General features: G+C 42.3%; 1 protein-coding gene across 5 annotated transcripts in view; it reads right to left on the reverse strand.

The window, feature by feature from the left end:
* FBXW7 (F-box and WD repeat domain containing 7) overlaps nucleotides 1-21338 on the reverse strand; it is a 253244-nt gene that overhangs the window by 124432 nt on the left and 107474 nt on the right. For all 5 annotated transcript variants that reach the window (XM_090036396.1, XM_090036393.1, XM_090036394.1 and 2 more), the window contains one exon: nucleotides 3368-3925. In XM_090036396.1, coding sequence (XP_089892522.1) covers nucleotides 3368-3856 — 489 coding nt within the window. In that variant the 5' untranslated portion in view covers nucleotides 3857-3925. The remainder of the gene's footprint in view (nucleotides 1-3367; nucleotides 3926-21338) is intronic.

Genomic DNA, 21338 nt, shown 5'->3' on the forward strand with positions numbered 1-21338 from the left:
CTGAAATAGTTACGCATTACAGAATCAAACTTAAGAACATGCTCACGTTTTCGTACAAAAAAAGCTTATGAGAACAGTATACAATAACAATAGTTATAACTTACAGTACTGCATTAAACGTAAGAGCACTGATACAGGACTGCATTTAAATAAGGCATAGAAAACAAACTGTTACACTATCCCAAGTTAACAAGTTAGAAAAAATGCTGATGTTCAGATAAGTGAAGATATTCTGTAATTCTGGAAAGTCTTAACCAGTGTTGATGATGATCATCATGGCTCCCTCTCGCTATAAACTATGAATTTATGATTCTTACCATAAGTAAATAAGTGCACATCTCAAACCAGCTCATTCCCATCCACAACTGTATGTCTCTTTTATTCACTATAATTTAACAACATCCCTGTTTCCAACTACACAATCACTTAAAACGAAAAGCAATATTAAGGAAGTTTTTTTTTTTTCTTTAAACAGTACCAACATCATTTACCAGCTAGGAACAAAGAAAGCCAGTGCATATAATAATCCAGCTGCTGGCAAGAATAACTAGACATTTTCTGGCAGGCCTAACCAGAAGACATTGTGCCCTTATGTGGGAATCTTGCAATTTCTTCTTAGCATCACAGGATCCCGAAGCCAATAAACAAAAAAGGTCCGGTTAGGCAGAATTTACTTGGCAGTTTGAGAGGAAAGAAGTAAAAGGACAAAATAATGATACTGAAGAGCTAATATGAACAGTACAACACTGATAAGAACTGTATATTAAGTGGTTACTTGTTCAGACTATGATCCCCTGGTATCTCGGAAGGCATGAACAACGTGGCAAATTTTGTCTATATTGCCACAGCAACATCCCAAGATATTAGCTGAACTGGACTGGTGGAGGTGCATCTTGAATACAGTAACAATAAGAATTTATGTTCTCAGGGCTGATTTGCGAACAATAAATAGCAGATCGTGGAGATTGTTTCAACTGAAGCTGATGGTGTAAAATAAGTTTAATTAGTGTTCAGAAGCTATTAGGTAGGTAGGTAATCCAATTAGAATCATTAAGTAATTGGATTATACCATCAGAAGGTGATACACTGGAAAGGTATATATGATAATCTAAAAATAAATCATTTCAGCTCTGAAATTATTTGGATAAAAAAGGCTCCACTTACTGTTCACAAGTCACACAGCAGTTCGGTTCAATTGACAATGCTAAGAGCAAGAAATATATACACACACACAATTAAGCAGAGTTCACAGATACTGTACTCGATTCTCAGAAATGCTCATTACCCACACTTTTACCCTTCTGTGACTACATATATAATTCATCCATGCTCTGACATCAGTTGAACAGAGTGCAAGATTTGTTTTTGCGAAGTCCCTGCAGTATTAATAGTACAAGAGGTGACTGAATTTTTTTTAAGTTAAATTATTTAGGAATAGATCTGGTAAATGATTTTGGCTAAGTAGTTGTATTTTTTTACGTTTAGGAATGGAAACAAAATGCAAAGTGGATTCAGACAACATAAAGAAAGGTTTAACTGTGAAAGGTTTCAGACCCACACAAAATTTGTCAGGTTTAACGCTATTCCAGTTTAAAGTTAATCTATATTCAGTATGCCTTGTTTAAAAACAGCAGGAATTGTATTAATTAAAACTAACAAACAGAAGCAACAACGTCAAAGAACATTAACTCTCTCTTGCTTTTTACATTTGTGCATTATTTTCAAGACTGTTTAGTGGATTCTATAAATTTAAATGTTTTCTTAGGTGCACAGAGTTCATTTAAGCATGGAGTTCAAACTGGCTGTGGTTATGTTCTACTACAAGTTACATCGCTACTGCCTGGAAAAAAGAATTGGAGGAGGAGAATCATGAGTTGTAAGACACTCAAAGAGCCAACACGATCTCTTGAAATTTGACAATGACATCCTACCATTTTTACTGCCATTTCATCCAAAATTATGATTCATTATTTGGAACGGTTCTCATAATGTAAATCTAAAACTCCATTGTTAGTTCTTAAAATACAAGAAAGATCACCATAAAGACTTCTGGAAGTAAGCAAAGTTAACACAACAGAGGTTACAAACATCTGGGAAAGAGAGATAACAGTTAATAACACCTAAAATATATTTTTTTATTTTGGAAAACAAAATAAAAAAATGTACCTTTATCTGCATTAGTGCAGCAGCATATTTCCTTTCAGTGTGTGTGTAGACATGCTCTCTCTCAGAAAGGAAATCTGTTGGGCAAGCCCAAGGAGCACCATTCCTGTACATATATATCCACTCTTCTTACCTGTACATCCTATTACTTTAACCTCATTTTTAGTTTTTGCTGTTGCTTTGATTAGCAGCATCCCTCTAACAGCATATAGGCACAACTGCACTGCTTCCCTGATGCTTCTTTAGAAAAGAAAAATCTCTAGTGCAGCGTTTCTCAACCTGTGGGTCTTAAGAATATAGGAAAGAGTAGCGAACAAACTTTAAAAAATGAATTCTCCTTTAAAGGAGAAAAATGTGGGAAACTGGTTTTTCCCTTACAGGCAGGCAGAGTGCCAGCCTGTAAGGGACTGCTTGGGGTCCTCCCTGCCTGCCCCCACCTTGCCCACACCCCCCCTCCCCTACACACTGGGGGTCTGGGGGCAGAAAGCAGAGGGTTGGGAGTGAGGGGCACTGGATCAAGACCAGCCATCGATGTTTACAAATGGGTCCTGGTATAAAAAAGTTTGAGAACCATTGCTCTAGTGCATCTTTATGAAAGCACAGGTTATGACAGCACAGGTTATGATATGAAAAAAAGTTGAGAATCATTCTGCCCTTATGCTTTAAATTTTTGTTAACAGATTTTGTTCATTGTATCAAAGAAAGCAAAACACTGCATACCATGCTAAGCATCAAATACTCTGAAAAGCACTTGGTTCTAGCAGGTAAAAAATATACAAGTCATTATAACAGGAGAATCTCAATATCCTGCATGTTGGTCCAAGAAATATGCATGAGGTAAGGATTTGTGTGGGTGGTTATCTTTTCTTGGACCAACTGCATGGTTTGCACAGTGATTCTTGGAAATAGAGATATCTTTCTTAGGTAAGTTTTGATAATGCATTGTGTTCTTCCAGCAGGTTAGAATACATTAGGTACCTGAAGAATGTATTGCATTCAAAAACTTACTTTAGTCTATCCAAACGACGCAGTTGGCCCAAGAAGGGATACCATGCACAAAAATCCTTGCCTCTTGCATATTTCCTGGACCATTCAAAACTATCACTTCAGTAAAAGATATTACTTAGATATGTGATTTACTTGATACAATCCTGATTTATCAGTGGCTAAGTAAAAATACAAAAAACAAAGTGAAATTTCTTACCTTTGTCTTTATGTAGAATGGAGATGACTGGTTAATGGGTAAGTCCATGATACTATTTGAATTTGTAACACTATTATTGTTTGGGTGTTCATCTTCTCTACTGCTGTCATCAGACTGATCAAAATCATCACTCTCTTGATCCATTTCCTCCTCCTCTTCCACTTCCTCCTCTTGCTCACCAGCATGATCTTCTTCTTCCTCCTCCTCTTGGTTACAAGTGGATTCTTCATCCACTGCAATAAGTCTATTGTTGTTTTCTTCTAATTGTTCTTGCTGGGATTCACTTGTGTCTCCAAGTCCAGGGTCTGCTCCACCTATTTCTCCATTTTGTACAATATGCTCCTCTTGTTGTCGTCTTAACTGCTGCTGCTCCTCCTCTACAACTCGATTCATCTGCTCCTCATCTACTTGGCTTGAGGAAGCATTACCTCGAAGAGACCCTCCAGTTCGTCGCCTCTTGCTGCCCACAGACAGCAGTTCCTGATTCATTTCCAAAAGCCAGCTTGCCACTTCTTGGACCTTGGCTAGACTATCGGAAGATGCAAATGTTTTCACATTCTAAGAAGACAAAGGCAAAGTTGGGGAATTACAAAAAAAGGACACTTGATTTTCTTTTTTAAATAAGCAGAATGATTTCATTAACTAATTTCTGACGATTTACTATTCTAAGCACAAAATAGCAAAAGAACTACCATGTGAACAAACTGAAAAAGCACACAAAAACATTTTATAACAGTATATTTTAAATGAAGCAAACTACTGAAAGAAGGAAAGTTATTAAGAGGATGCTTGAAATACTGTTATTTATTTGTACCTGAGCACACAGTCAGACACTAATCAGAAACTTTGAAAGTATGGAATTTTGTTTTGTTTTTACACATATGACCTTGCAATTGCTGCATTAGAAAACTAAAGTTTGATTACACTAATTTACACTCTATAGTATATACATCATTACTTCCTAGTCAAACCTTTGGTGTTATGTGAAAACCATCAGCAATCACTTTATAGTACTACATCATTAATAAAAATACTAAACTACTCCACTAAAGTTCAGTGGAGAACAGACACTTAAAAACCCAGCTAGAAATATGCTCACTGGGATGCAAGTATACTCCAGGTGAGAGAAAGGACCACTGGGGAAAGAAGGGGGAAGAGGATGTGTGTTACAGAAAGATTGTAGCTATTACAGGGGTATGAGCATCTGTGGTTCACTGGCCATCCAATTAGTACCCAAGCCCACCAAATCTAAGTTTGCATGAACCCTGGTATGCAAGACTTGAGTAAAATGCAGATGGGTCAACGGAAGTGTTGGAGATTTCAAGGACAACAAGGGAGAGGTCAGAGAGATGGGCTGATGGGGATCAGTTGCAGGGATGGTAGATGACAGCAATATGGGGGGAGGGAAGCAGTATTAATTCAGGAAGGAGGGTATGGAAAGGTGAAGGAAGAACTAAGTGATGAAGACTCTGCCACATCCAGGGACTTGTAGACAAGTTAGTTTTAATAAAGTGATAATGTGTTTCACAAGATGACAACAGTTTGCTCTTCTAAGAGTTCATTTCCCCTTTAGTTATTGCCAATCAGAGCTGGGCCTTCAGGTCCATTTAACATATCCCTTCAGATCCATTCATGTAACAGGTTTTCTAACTAGGGATACATGTCACATTGCCCAGGGGTACATGCCTAAATTTTAATAATGGTGGTGGAGCCTCTGACTAGTCAACATGTGGTAAATAGTGTTGCTGTATATTGGCAATAATGTTGGCAGAGATATATTGGGTATAGGGAATATAAGCACCAGTATTTTGCAGGTAAAGGGTCAGACTGGACTGATAAAGATTTTCTTGGCCAACACTGATAGCTGATTATTACCCAGCCATATCTGCCGATACCAATCTGATAACTGATTTTCAGGAATGCAGCCAGGCAGCATGGAGAGCAGCTCCCTGCAGGTAAGTCTGTGGAAGGAACGGGGCACAGGGGAAGGAAAGGGTGTAGGGGGAGCAGATTGATGCTCCTATGGTGAGGGAGCCCAAAATCCGTGATTAAAATTAAAGGCCCCCCCACACCTCCCTGGCCCTACTGGTGCCCCTCACGCCCCACCCACAGCTCCCACAGCCTTGCTGGGACCCTTTGCCCCCCATCCACAGTGTCTGCTCCCCCAGCCCTGCCAGAGGGGGCCCCCAGCTGCCAGGGCTATGGACCTGGGGTCCGCAGTCCCCTGTCCCCACTCCCCTCCTGCTGCACACAGTCCCAGTAGGCAGGGAGGATCCACACCCCCCAGACCTGTACATGGGGCAGGCACAGGCTGCAGGCTTGACTCCTGCCCCGCTTCCCTCCCCCGGGGTCTCCAGAGCCAAGCAGGCATGACCAAGCGTGGCTGGGGACAGCAGGTCCACATGGGGATCTCCTCGCCACTGCTCACCCTGCCTGCTATCCTGGTGATGCACCTCCTGCACCTGTTGCTGCTTTGAGGGGTGCAGACCTGCACCACTGCCCTCACTGCAGCCCTACGCACAAGATGCACATCACTGGGGCAGTGGGGGAGGAGGGGGGCAAGCCATGGCAAGGAGATCCCCGTGTAGCCCCTCTGCTGCCTGCTGCACTGGGTCATGCCCCCCAGGCTCTGGAGACTCCAAGGGAGGGAAGCAGGGTGGAAGCCCAAGCCTGCAGCCTGTGCCTGCCCGGGTACAGATCTGGGGGGGCTGGTGTGGGTCCCCCATGTACCCCAGGAGTGCATGTGACAGCAGGGATCCGGCCCTCCCCCTCCCTGGCCAAGCCACCTGCAGCCCCATCCTGCTCCCTGCTGGGGCCCTACAGCCACGCACTGCAGCCCTGGGACCCAAGCCCCACCTAGCTGGGCAGCAGCCCCAGCCCTGCCCAGTCCCTCTCTACAAGGGCCTCAATCCCTACAACTCCCACTTACCTACTGGAGCCGCTTTCCAGGCTGTTTGGGTCCATGTGCATGACCATGCACTTTGTGCCCCCTGGCTCACCACCTTCCTCCTGTTTCCTCCCAGCTCCCTGCAAGCTGGAACTCTGTCAGCCTCCAAGGAGCTCACTGCAAAATGGCAAGATCTATAGGCTTCTCTTGTAAAATGAGAAATCTGTGTTTGCCTCTGGTAAAAAGTTAAAATCCATCATTTACTCCATTTTTCCATGGGAAACTAAAAACCTGGCTCCCTGGTCATAACCTGGGGGATCAAAGTCCTGGAGCTTAAAAATGGCAGCGGTCGTGCTTGAACTAAAGTTCATCAAATGAGCTTTAGTTTAAGCACTTCTGCCACCATTTTCAAGTGTAGGGACACTTTTAAATGGAGTGCAGCTGAGTTGGTGAGGGCAGATGCGAGCTGCCTGTTGTGGTCTCAGAGCTCTCCACTCTGCTGTCTTTGCCCTGCGAGCCCTGCTGCCGGCCGCTGAGAGGGATACCCATTGCATGGCCCCACCCCTACACCAATCATCAGCAAGGGACGGGGCCACACAATTGACAGTCCTCTCAGCCAATCAGTGGTGAGGGGCAGGGCCTCTCAGCCAATCGGAAGCAAGAGGGTGGGGACCTCCGCTATGAAAAGCCCATGAAAATGGTGGCCACTACTGCGATCCGCCCACAAAATCACCTGTATGCTGCCTCAGTTCAGGTAAACCCTTAAATATAATGTGTTTTAATTCTGCAGTGACAGTTTAAGCATTCAGAAAGTAAAAATGGACTCAAGCAATTAATTTTTCTTTTTAAAATCAGTTTTTTCTAAGAACAAATTTCAGAGTTAAAGGTCTTATTTCAGTGCTAAACATGGATATCTATACAGCGAATAAGAAGTAGGTCTTTCGCTCAAATCTTCTTTCCTAATAAGATACGATAATTTGTTTTTTACTATACAATTTTATACCCTAAGTACAGCTATCATAATAAATCATGATTATTATAGGTGTGGATACAGAAATACATGGAGCCCTTTCAGAAGGGCAGCAGCTGGTATGTTCTAATTGTTGTTTGTGAACAAGCTAACAATAATTCAAATGCAGCAAACCTGCTCCAAACCTAATCCTGAATGAAGAAGTGTTAAGGTTGGAGCAGGTTTCCTGAACTTGAATCACTGTTAGCTTGTTCATCCACAACAATTTGAACATACCAACCTGTGCCCTTTTAAAATGTTCCCCTTTTTCAAGAGTCTCCAAATATCTGAATAAAAGAGGCAAAAAACTCCGTCTTTATACCCAGTATCAGGTGTCAACCATTTTCTACTGTAGGAAGGACAGAAAATGCTTAAGTGAGGTAGGTGATAAACAGTTACAAAATACTAGGCACAGGGCAATTTATGTAGGAAGGCTGCCCTAGTAAGGCTTCAAGGTTAAGATTTTACTAGGAAGAACACTGTTAAACTAATTAACCATGATTTTTCAGCAACCCAAGAACTGCAGAAGGACACTTTCCTAAATAGGAATTTCATAATGCTAACATCATGACATCTGATTAGGTAACATTTTTCACATTTTCTAAACTAAAGATTTTTAAACTGATTAATAAGAATGTATTATACTATCACTTTTGCACTTCTAACCTGCTTTAGATACCCAAAAAGCATTAAATGGTTTAAGATGTATTTTCTGTGAAATAGAGACTGTTATCTTTAAAAAAAGATGCAAAACAAGGCTTATGTTAGCAGAATATGAGACAAGTTTATTTCTTTTTACGCTCCGAATTAAAACTACGCGGTGACATTGTTGACACAATACTTGAAAATTTTGAATTACACGTAGTTCTTGATATTCTTAAGGTTATAACCATCACTAGACCCTACTATATTATACACAGTATAAACAAGACCTCAAAAGCAAACCAGATAACCAGCAGATGAACAATTCTAAGCAGCAAATCAAAGAGTGACTGGAATTATTGCAATCCCTTTAAAAAGGTTCTAACTTAAGGTTATCTTCCAATATCTAAGAACAAATGCAGAATGTAATTTGGGTATTATTTTTCTCTGATCTTGTAATTTCACCAAATGGATACATTTAAGATCTAAACAATATACACTACATTCAAAAAACCAAGCTGATAGCTATATTTCAAACCACAATTCACAAAAGTAACTGATTTGCAGCTTAAACTCACAAACTTAAATATGTTAAGATGCACTCTCTCTCCAACTGATACATTCACATTCTCCCTCTCTTTTGCTTCATTACAGCATTCAACTATTGTCCTGAAAAAATTGTGTTTAAATTGTTCATGGCAATAACACTTTAAGATACTAAAATCAAATCCTACTCTATCATTTCAGAAAATGGACACAAATAGGCTACAACTGAAATAATTATTTATTCCTTTCAGTCAAAAAAAATTAAAAATTCCAACTAGATAATTAAGAAAAGAACTGTTTCAGTTACTGTTCTTCTCATACTATGAGCTGAACAAAGTCTGGAGAATCTCCAAAAATCTGAAGGAGAACAGAGCCCTCCATCCAGAAATCCCATGACCCCATGCTAGCTGCTGCCTGCCTTCACTCTTCAGTAACAAAGCCCTACAGAGAGGGTTCAAGAAAGAGAGGGTTCAACAAAAATTATCTGAGATGTGAAATCCTGATTTTTGAGAGACTGAAGATGCTCAGTCCATTTAATGTGTTGAGGAAAAAGCTAGGAGGTGACTTGACCACTAGAAAATTCTAATATGGGAAGACAAAAAATCTGGTGGCTAGAAGCTGAAGATGGATAAACTCAGATGAAAGTTTTTAACTGTGAGAGTAATTAATAACTAAGATGACTTGTTTAAGGATATAACAGACTGTTCATCACTTGAAGTCTTTACATCAGTACAGGCTATCTAAGAAACAGTACAACTCAAACAAAAGTCCTGGGCTTGATGCAGAAGTTGAGTCTCTTTGGCTTGTGTTGAACATGTTGTTAAACAAGATGATCATAATGGCCTCTCTCTGGCCATAAATCTACACAATATAGTGCCTGAAAGGGACAAGTGAACACATTACCCCATTTTCCTCTGTGACAAAATTTTAATTAGAGCAAGATGAACGCAAGATCTTTTAAAGTGTTCAATAATTCTATTCTCTACATCAACACATACTATTAACATAACAGTTAAATAATTAAAATAATTTGAATATCTGGTTCTTGCTCCAAAGAATTTACATCTCTACCAAATTTGCTGTATATTCCTTTCTGTTTTGCCACAATATATGTGCCCAAAAGCTTGCAATTTAAATAATTTTTTTTTTGCAAAAATCTGGTCAAATAAAAGATATGACCTCTACTGTGAATTGTGATTCCTAACTTACATAAGAAACTTTGCTGAAGTTAGGAAAACAAACAAAACATGAGTTTCTAATGGAACTTTTGGACACTTTTTATCTACTTTGCTATAAAGAAATACTTTATCTCTTATTCTCTTCTCCCCAGCCCCCAAAATAACATATCTTTGACAAAATATAAGTAAACTCTAGATCACTCAAGAAGCAGAGAGCATATCAGATGATAAAGAATCAGAGGCATAACCCTATCTTGCAAAGTTGAAACAAGGGACTCAATATTTGACAAAGACCTATTTGTAAATGGACACATGTTATTCATGGGGGAAAATTACGAAGTTATGATAGTCCTTTTTGCGTAAGTAGCTACTCATTTTCTCATAGCAATGATTTTGCATTGGATGTTTTTACCATAAAATGTGAATGGATTTGCTTTGGAATGAAAATGCCTTGAAATAAGAAATATTGGAAAGATGTGACCATTGTAAGCAATAAACCATAATAAAGCACCACTGTTACAACTGTTATTAATAGGGTGTTGGGATTTACTGAGATATCTAATCTAAATAAATATACTAAAAACTGCTGAGTGGCTCTATTCATTAAAAAGCTTAACATCTCTTTAGGTAGGAAATGAGTACTTGTGAAATGCAACAAGATAAACCATTCTTTTCCAGTAAAACACAATGGTCATCTCTCTCTCCCTTTCTCCAAAAGGTGAGAAGCAAATCTTTCAGCTACCAAAGGCTAACAATAAAGCAGCGCATATTCTCCTGCAACTATTCAGGCCACAAACAAGCACACAGGAACTACATGTCCCAGTTTCCCTCTCCTTCCCCCTCCCCTCTACCCCCACCAGCATTCCCTCTGTCCCCTGAGGCCACTGCTCATTTCAAGTTTAAATTATTTCAATTCTCTCAAGTGAAAGAACCAAGGTCTTAAAAAAGTAAATAAAATAGTAAGTTCCAGTTACTTTGTCATACCATTTATAATTAAAATGCCTTCACGGACACATTTCCATCTTGATTTAGGTTCTTAATTTTGTATTTGTACCTTTTTAATTCCTCTTCTGCAAATAACAAAAATCTAGGTTTTCCAAGCATACAGCTATATAAAGTCATAGGATAGTCCCAACCAAAGAACTGTGGTGCGTGAGCAATTTTTTTTTTCTGTGCACAAATATTTTGGTCTCTCCTAAACTATTCCTGGAATTTGATGAAGTACAGTTTCCTATGAAAGCATATGCAGAAGTGGCCAACCCATGGCATGCATGCTACAAGTAGCCTTTCTGTATAGGAAGTTGGGCAGGGAGCAGAAAGCAGAGCAGTAGATTGGTGGAGGAAAGGAATCAGAGTGGCACTCAGGGAGGGTGCAGGGCTTAAGTTGTGGCATGCCTGCCAAAAAAGGTTGAGCCCCACTGGCTTATGCCTTTCTGAACAAGTTAGTCTTTAAGGTGCCATTCCCCACTTCCCCCCCCACCTTCTGCCTGACTTCAGACTAACCTCTCTCCAAATTAATTTTCATGAGAAGAAAGTCATTGCTTTATGCAGCAATGTAAATTAAGCTCTAGGCCAAATTTAATATAATATTATCAGAATAACTTCAAGTTGTATAAGGGCTTTAGAGGTTCTAATTTAGGTTACAAGACAGTTTGAAGACACTATAACTAATTTTATACTGGTCATATACCTAATCCCATTGTGTTAAAAAAAGTGTATGATACGGCAACTCTGTTGGGCAAATCCTTATACAGCTGGGGTAAGATTCTCTGCTACACTTCTCAAGAGATGCAGCATACAACCTGCAGCCCAGGAGGAAGAACATTAAAAAACTTTAAAAGCTCCTGAACATGGACAGCTGTGGAGGCTGGATAAATCTCCTATCCCTCTCACCCCTTAAGAGAAGCAAGGTCTTTGTGGTGATATCTTTTACTGAAGAATACTACCTCCCTGTGTGGGTAACTAGCACCCATACCCGCAAACTAAACAGTGCCCTGAATTCTGCACTATGAACAGTAAGTAGCTGTCTGGTATACAGAGAACAGGTAACCATGTTCATCTTGGCAGGAATCCCCCCTCATAACACCAAGAGGTCTGGAATAGTGCTGGCAACCACAGCCCAAGAAGATCTTCCACTACATGACATGATTGAAAAATACCCAATGCAGAGATGTCTAATAAGCAGAAAACCCATACCAGTATCCACCAGAAACATCATAGAGGAAGAAGGAGAGACCATTCTGTCATCATGGCCCCCGGAGACGGTGGGAAGAGCAATGGAATAACAACACACCCCACAACAACTACATACTACACAACCATCCTCATACTCTCCCGGTCAAACTGCCACATAAGGCATGGGTAAACCTGAATTGACTGTGGTCAGGATATGAAGGCTTCAATAAAATCAAACATAAAATGGGCCTTACAAACTCATCAGTGTGCCCATGTGGCAAAGTAGATCAGACAGCCCAGCATATACTGACTGCCCTCTATATAGTCCACCACAGGGAGTGAAGAGTCTGAAAGACTGCAGTAATATTCTTTGATCTACTTTTAAATGGTTGGAAGACCTGACTTTCTGAAAGCTTGTCTAACATCTCCCTAACTATGCAGTTGTTTCAATAAAAGATACTATCCCAAAACTTTGCTTCTCACATATTTCTTGGACCAACACCCAGCTGAACTCTCAATCCCTATGTGACTTAGACCAAGGATGCTCAACCTCCAGGTTGCTGTGCCATGGCATTGCTCCCCTGCTGCCAAATCTCTGGACCCGTGGGCTAGGGACAGACGCTCAAAAACCCTGAGCCTGAATTGATTCAATCTTTGTTGGTTAGTATAACCTGGCTAGGCTGAATCAGTTTGTAACTGTACAGACACCCCAGAAATGCAGGCGCATCCCTGCAGTGGCTCAGTCTAAAAGCCAGGGGGCGCTAGAGCAGCCCTCCCTTGCCTTCTACAGTGCTGAGCTGAGGGGGTATAGCCAGGACCTTGCAGGACACTCTGATTAGGGAGGGGTAACCCCTCCTGCTTCTGACCAGCCAGCAGGGAATTGATAACACAGTGTTTATCGCCCCTCACTCAGTTTTTATCAGCCCATTAAGAAAACAACAGAGGAACATTATCACCTACCTGTTGATTCTGCTGTTGTTCCATCTGCCACAGCACAGACCATAGCCAGCATGTGGTCTGCTAGCTAATGCTGAGAGGTGTCTGTGTAAGGCAGAGAGCACAAGGCAATCCCTGCTTAGCAAGGAGTGGAGAGGGGAAGGGGGGAGCAGGGGGAAGCCAGGCAGGCTCAGAAAAGACCTGCAGTCTCTGCTGAGCTCCAGCCAGGGAGCAGAGAGGAGGAGTCAGCTCTGCTGTGGAGCAGAGAGCCCCACCCAGCCCAGTCCAGAGAGCAAAACCAGCAAGGGGTCTGGGACAGACATTGCATAGACCAGTTTGAGACAAATCAGTTCAGTCTGATGCTACATTCAACCAGGTTTATCTCAAACCATTTTCAATCTGGTTTATGTGCACTGAGCATCTGCTCAGTTACAGGTTTAAAACAGTTTTGATCACTTAAACCGGTTTATGTGTAATGTCTGTCCCTAGCCATAGTGACCCCCAAGCCCTGTGAACTGGATCTGGCATCTGATCCCTGCATACAGTGCTGGGCAGGGCTAGCACCAGGCCCTAGGGTCCAAACCCGCTATAGGGAACTGGGAGGAGAAGGTGCCAGACCTCTGAGGCCCAATCCCAGGGCAGAGTGGGGGGTGGGAGGGGAAGTACAGGCCCCTTGGAATCCAATCCTGGCACATGGGGGATGGGAGAAGGTGGTGCTGGGTCCCTGGAACCCCATCCTGGAGCAAAGCAGGGTGGGAGGGGGTGGTACTTGGCCACTAGGACCCACTCCTGGCACACAGGGGACGTGAGGGGTGGAACCGAGCCCCCACGGCCAATCCCAGTGCATGGAGCAGAGCGGGTGGTGTCAGGCCCCTGGGACCTAAACCTAGCATGGGGCAGGGGAAAGGGGAGGGAGAAGGTGGAGGCAGGAGACAGCAATAATGGCCTCCTACAATCCAACCCAGCACAGGGGAGGGGGATGGGAGGGCAGTCAGTGCTGGGCTACCGGGACCCAGTCCTGGTATGCAGGGTGTGAAGGAGCTGCACTGGGCCCCATGGACCAATCCTGATGTGCAGGGGATGTGAGGAAGCAGTGCTGGGCCCCCAGGACCCAATCCTGGTGCATCAAGCAGGGAAGGTGACAGTGACAGGCCCCAGGGTCCAATCCAGCCCATAGTAGGGCCTCATACCAGTCATCTGGCCCACAGGGCCAAAAGGTTGAGCACCACTGCCTTAGACACAAGGACCTGTTTCAGCTGCAGTAGCTTCCCAGGGCTATTCTTGGATCTCCACAGCAGAAATGTTTTTGGCCCTACCCCCACAAATGCCTTCCGCCCTCAGCCCCGTCTCTGGCAAGCCTCTCATGCCAGGGTTAACAAATGAATCTCTGAGTCTCCTAGCCATTTGGGGTAGCATCTGCACCAGGAGTACTTAAATTCATAGGAAAATAGGACTGGCAAGGACCTCATAAAGCCATCTAGTTCAGTCCCCTGCTCAGGACAGAATCATCCCTGACTAAGCCACCCCAGCCACGTGTCTGTCTAACCTGCTTTTGAAAATTTCCAGGGATGGACATTCCACAAGTTCTCTAGGTAGCCCGTTCCAATTGTGATTACCCTCATAGTCAGAAAGTTCCTCCTAATTAATCTACAACCTAAATTTCCCCTACTGTAATTTGAGGCTATTGCTTCTAGTTGCATCCCCCATAGTCATGCAGAAAAGTCCATCTTTATCCTCCCTGTAAATGACCTTCAGGTAGCTGACAACTTATCAAATCCCTGATTCTGCCTTCTCTTCTTCAGACTAAATAACCTTAGTTCTTACTGACTTTTTTCATGTTTTTCAGGCCCCTAATCATTTTTGTCAGCCTCTGTCCACATCCTTCTTGAGGCATGAGGCTCAAAACTGGATACATGCTTTAAGTAAGGCCTCATCGGTGCTGAACAGAACAGACTCCCTTGATTTGCAAATGATATTTCTGTTAATATAACTCAGTATGCAGTCGGCGTTTTTTCCCTGAAACAGGCTTCTTCCTCAACCCAGTAGTAACAAGGGTTCTAGGACCATTTTATGCTGATCAAAATATTTCCATCCATTATAAAGGTCAAGAAGTTTGGATTACTGGCAGCATAGCCTCACCAGCTTTTTTGGAATGTATTTTGCTGTGGCTTTATTTCAAAGACTGCTGCTTATCTGATCCATTGCACAGGACCACTGATGAGCTTCAGCTCTTTGGAGAAGTAGTATCCTTTGAGATAAAAACTGTTCCAAAATGCTGCGTAGTTCATCCTTAAATTGGTAACTCGCAGTCAGTTAAGCTGGTTACAACCTGACTCATATGAATTAGTTTCTACCATCCAACCACAGCACACGAGTAGCAGAGGCACCTATTAGGATTAAGACAAGTGGAACAGATGACAATATCACAACAAGCAGGTGACACTACTATTGGATTATATTTCTTTCTGAAAAACTCAGATGATTCTGAAGAATTACTTACAAGTATTACCATTACTGAGCAAAACTACAGTAAATTCTGGTCAATTCGTTACTCCATGGGGATTGGTAATGATGACTAATTATCTAAGAGTGGTTAGTCATCAGCAGTTAGCCATGTTCAACTTTTATATGGTAAGCACTACATTTCACACCATGCAATAAAAGGGTTTTACATTTATAATGAAGGAAGAAATATATCACCAAAAATCCCAAGTGCCACACTCTGGTTAACTGTATGAGAACTGAATGCTTATACAGATAACTGCTTAATGTACAATTTATTACAAGAAAAATTCAGAGTGTTTACTACATAGGAATTATATGGTTAGGGGGAGTAAAATAATCAAGGACTGCTGCTTTACACTCACCACAAAATAGAAGGCAATTTTACAGTACAGCTGATCTGGGTCTTTTTGAGTTAAAAAAACTTGAAAAAAAATTTAATGCTCCACAAGCATCAGCTGACTGGATAGGTGCCATGGAGAGCATAGGGTCAGAGCATTTCAAGCCAAACAATTATCAGATGCAAGTTCCATTAGGATTAAGTATGCATGTATATTTGGAAATGACTACTTATGCTTTAATGAGTGATGATTAAGCCAAAATGCTGTGTGTGTGCAAGTCAAGTCAATGGGACTCGGGCAAAATTTCAGTGCGCCAACTAATAAGAGCATAGGGACACATTACCCCAGAGACTAACCAGATCCACTGTATATTAGCCTAAGGAGTCCAATAGCTGACTTTCAACATACATTCTAAAAGATGCGTTGGCCTGCCACAGGACTCTAAAATGGACATTTGTATAGTCATATTAACTTAGAATTTATAATGCACTCTAATAACATAATTGTGGTGTAAATGGCTGCTAGCAGACTTAAAACTATAATTATATTATAGTTAATAATAATATTAGTTATAATTATATCTTTAAATGTGGGTTTATTCTTCTCTCCTCATTTTTATCTTTCCTTTATTATTCTTTTTGCCTCTTGCCCATAGATAAGTATCTTTGCTCATTCCTATCTACTTCTACATATATACTGCCTCACAAAGCCAACTATTGGCAGGGTTTCATTTTGCCCAGAAGGTAACTCTGTTCTTTTTGCGTTATTTCTCTCTTCCATGAAGGGTCAGCTGATCCAAAACATTACTCGTAAAGTCACATTGCTCTCCATCTACTCTGACAATGTTAGACATATCTGAGGATCTATACTCTGTTTCTCCTCTCCACAAATTCAAAATCCTCATACTATCATATTTACCCGAATCCAAGTTTATTCCAAATTTAAGACTACTCCCTTAATAATCAGAATCTACACATGGATAATTATATATCTGTTATAATTTTCCATGTATAATATCCAATTAGTGGAGGATCATCTTAAATTTGTCCCCCCGTTGCTATAGTGGGGAAAGCAGCAGAAGGGGTTGAGGGACCAGACAGACCACTGTCGTTTACCCCTTGCCTGTGCCTGTAATACCCTGCCATGTTGCCCCTCTACTACCTGCCCCCCTCCCTGCCTGTGCCTGCCCCTTGCCCTCTGCAGCCCTCAGCCTCCCCCCAATGCCTTTGGCTGCTTCCCACCACTTGCTTTCCCCTGCCACCTTTCCTGCTCTCCTCCCCATTCCTTGCTCCCCACTAAAAAGAATAAATGCAGCAACTTGGTTACCACTGAGAAACACCTACTCTCTGGGCCTTCAATCTAACAGACAAAAACAGAGCAAGAACCAGTTGCCAGAAGCTAATGTTAAAAAAATGCCAACTAGACATTCTTAACTGTGAGTATAATTATTCACTGGAGCAGTTCACCTAGGGAAGCAGTAAATTCATCTTCATTTTAAGTCTTGATTTAAAGACTGAATGTAATACTCACTGCAGTGTGAGCCCAAGACATCCTCAAAACAAGCTACCTAAACCAACTTGCTAGCATCCCAACTGCCAAGCCCTACCTGTACCACACCCATGCAACTAATGGTGTGATTTCTGATGGGACATCTCACACTTCCTAGCAGTGCATTAAGTTGTGCTGCTCACACCCAGGCTGCTCTTCTTCCGTCTGGCATGAGGTTGCTGCCTGTGGCAGCAACAGGAGAACAATACTTTATGTAAATAATGTCCAAGTTGAATGCTCATTATTAATGCAGACTGCTCCGAAGGCAAAAGCAAACAGCATTTGTAAGAACTCTCATTAAGATATTTCGTCTGCAAACCACAAAGTGATTTGTAGGGCACTCAACTGATTTCTTTGTCTCTGTTTTTTCTGTCCACTAAGCCTAAAATGTTGTTTATAGGTACTTTTCCCAAATTATGGGTTGTCCTTGCTTTTGTATCACAACTTTATCAGAAAGACAACTGGCAACACAGGGGGACAATTTCTTGGAGAAAGTTAAAACATAGCCTGTAATGGAGACAGAACTGAACCCAGCCACCCTGGAGATCATGGCTGCATAAAGATGGCCTTCAGTCATCTCTGAAGTAACTGAAGACATTCAGTGAGATCTTTGGCCAGACCCAAAAATCTAGCTTCTGCAGTGGAGTAACTTAATATCCTCTATTTTATTCTACAACCTATAGCCCACAAAAACTGGACCCAGGCCACGGAACCATGGGGCTCTGGCAATATTTCTGTGGTGAGGGGCTTCACAAATCCAGAGGGAAAAAGAAGCATTGGCAGCAATACAGGGAGGGAACAGTGATTGTAGTTGCGTGCCTTTGGATCTGGGGGCATGGGCCAGGTTGGAAATGACTTGTGAGGGGAGCTAAGCTCTGCTAAAGTGGTCCACTGTAGCAAAATGTTGCCGAATCCTGCTCTTTCTACATAACCATTTTTCATAACTCAAATTAATGATCAAGACAAAAAGAGAACAGTGCCTTCCTAAATAAAGAAAACTGGGAGACTATGGGTCAACAAGCAAGGAGAATCTGATATGTAATTGAGCTGATGCATGGAAAAAACCTCTGTTCAGATGCTGTGACCAAAAATGGAAAAGGAAAGCACAGAATTAAGTAGCAATACAGAAATACGGAGCAGGTAGACAAGTTGCTCCTGTTGAGCTGGGAGGGGAGGAGGAGAATATGATCCAAGCTTATTTAGCCTGCAAAACAAACAGATAATAAATTGGGACTCAAGTGAAACCAGAGCTCAAGCCTACACATCTCAGCTGTCCCTTACCTTAGATTTGAAGCACTATCAAACCTGGACTGGAGGTTTTCCTGTGTGGATAGAAAGGAGGATGGGACAACACCCAGGGTAATGTTGCAGTGAGGGCACATTGTAAGAAAGTATGGTCAGACTCAACATTCATGCAGGGTCCTATTTTGATACTTTTCAGCCTCTGGGTATATACTGAAAGGCATCTACACTTGGATGCTCAGGAAATTTAAAGCTCCATCAACTAAAAAGTGTTCAGCCCCCAAGTAGAAGATTCAGGAGTATGGTAGCTTTAGTGTTTTGTAGCTCTATGCCACAGCCAACTGAAACCACTTCATTCCTGAATAAGAATATCCACATGGAGTAGGGAAGGTTTAACACATATTAACTTTGTACCTTTTAGTTATGTAGTGCTTATAGCTTTGGCCCCACAGGCCAGCTGACTGACATAGGGCTGCTCTGAGGGCTGGATCAGGCCCTGGGACTCTGTGCTGGCTCCACCCAACCAGAGTTGAGTCACAGCAAGACAAGAATGGCATGGGTCCCCAGGACCGATCCCAGTGTATGGGGCCTGGCCAGGATGAGGTTGGGGGGGAGGCAGGCGGTGTGCCACTCCTGCCTGGCAGGGATCAGGCTCCTCTCCAGGGGAGAGAGGGAGAAGGGGGGGCACATGTGCTAGGACTGGGCCTTGGTCTGCTCTGTATTCCAGATCTAGCATGCACAGCCACTGCCTTTCCCTACAGGATTCATGGGGAGCCCCACAGACAGCAATGGGGACCGGATCTGGCCTGTGGATGAGCATGCCTGTTTCAGTTGGTTATTTCAAATTTCCTTTATTTCTGTGTAGCCAGGCGCTAACTTGGTACAGGTTTCCCTCACTTTATGCGGGTTCTGTATGTGCAAATTCGCTCTCATGCGATGGCCCTTTTTATACCAAAAATTCATTACATGCAAGGTAACTTCACTCATGCTATTGCTGTGGTGGAAGCCCAAAGTCAGCTGCTTTGTACGGTGCATTGTGGGAGTGATGGGTACCAAAATATAGTCTCCTGTGTGGATCTGTGCTCCCCCCTCGTTGTTTGCTACATGCGTTTCTGTAGTTGCCATCCCCATAATGGTAACATTCACCACTAGCCTGCGATTATGTGTGCTGCCTGCTGTGAGTACCAAAATTATCTTGTAAAAGTGGTAGAAATGGCTCTGGGGGTCAGTATAGTCAAGGGCTTGGAACGTATCCCTATTTGTTACATTGTAAAGTGAGTTCCCTTTATGCAAATTTGAGTTATGCATCATTTTCCAGGAATGCATGTACAGCATAAAGTGAGGGAAACCTCTGTAGGTTGACTGGTACCCCTTTCTACAAGTAATCCCACTGAACTACTCACAGAGAAGGGTGGTATATTAAGCACAAGTCTGGATATCCAAATCCGCCCTTACGTAAAACATAAAGGTGTCTCCCTTAAATACTGAATCCCTCTCAGAAAGAAAGTGGTGCAGTGGGCAGGCATAAGGAGGAGGGAAACAACAGTAACAAAGTTGAAAAAGAAAAGGAAAAAATGGAGCATTGCTCTCCACAGGTTTATGCTACATATGACTTTAAAATCTAAATAACCAGGAATTGTAGTGACTACATATTCCATTCCTGATCTTTCTACAGGCCTCCAATTTGCATCAGTGGATGTCTACTGTGCACTGACTCTAGTATAGTCTTATGTTTCTAGAGTAGTCAAAGTGTGGTCAGCTGTCTCCATGAACCTAGCCTGATACAAGTGTCACAAACCTATGGTTGTTCAGAGTTTTTCAGAAAAACAGAATAAACCAAAACAACAACACAAGTTTTCAGGTATTCTTCACTTGTCACAAAGATGGAAGCTCCAAATCTCTCAATTTTTTTTTCCTTTTTGGATAATCATGTTTCATTTTTTTCTCGTTCCTCTTTAAAAAAAAAAATATAGTGCAAGGAATGCAGGGAGCCAAATTAAAGGGAGGGCTAAGTTGTACCTGTAGAGTATGTCAAAGTCAGATCATGGTCTCCCACTGACTTCAGATGCAATGGTGGAAATTCCCTCTCTGCAGCTGATGACATGTACTTGCCTTATTTACCCGAATCCAAGGAAAATTTGAATTTAAGATGCCCTAGATTCTATGGAAAAATATAATTTTATAATTTTCATATATTCTAATTATTGGAGGCTCATCTTAAATTTATGCTCCCATTGCTGTGGCAGAGGAAACTGTGGTAAGGGGGGATAGGCAGTGAGGATATGCAGCCTGAACCTGGACCCTTGCTCCCATGCCATTTGCTTCCCACCCCATGCCTGTCCCGCCACCACTCATACTGCACCCTTCCCACCTGTCCCCAGCCACTTGCCCTCCCCACACCACCTACTCCTCACCACCTGTGGTCTTGGGTGCATCTGTGCTAGGTTCCTTGAGGATGTCTAGATCAGCAGGAAGCCAAGGAGCAGTGCAAGATCCAACAGAGAGCCAGAGAGTGGCACAGGAAATCAGCTGAGAACCACAGAGCAGCAAGACTGAGCACCAATTCCCTTACAGCTCTCTAGCTGCACACTGGGTCTTGGGCTGCTCTCTGGCTCTGGGCTGATTCCTCTGCTGTTCTCTGGCTCAGCAGGGAACGAGAGAACAGCAAGTGAATCAGGCTAGAGCCAGAGAAGAGCCCAGGACTCAGCACTACCTACAGGTAACTCAATTCTAAGATGAGGCTTCATTTCCCCACTAATGAATTGGGGGATGGGGGGAGGAAACTTGTCTTGAATTGAGAAAAGATATCAGTATGGGCAAAACAGAAACACACTACTTTAAAACAGCAAATCACACTGCTTTACCCCAAATAGGCAACAAGGATGAAACTATCCTTCAAGGAAGTAGGACACCTCTTACTATAGACAGCCTGTGATTCTTCTGCACAATCGTAACAGGAGCAAGT

The sequence above is a fragment of the Crocodylus siamensis genome, chromosome 2, assembly GCF_052110815.1.
Source record: "Crocodylus siamensis isolate JL-2025a chromosome 2, ASM5211081v1, whole genome shotgun sequence".
Lineage (NCBI taxonomy): Eukaryota > Metazoa > Chordata > Crocodylia > Crocodylidae > Crocodylus > Crocodylus siamensis.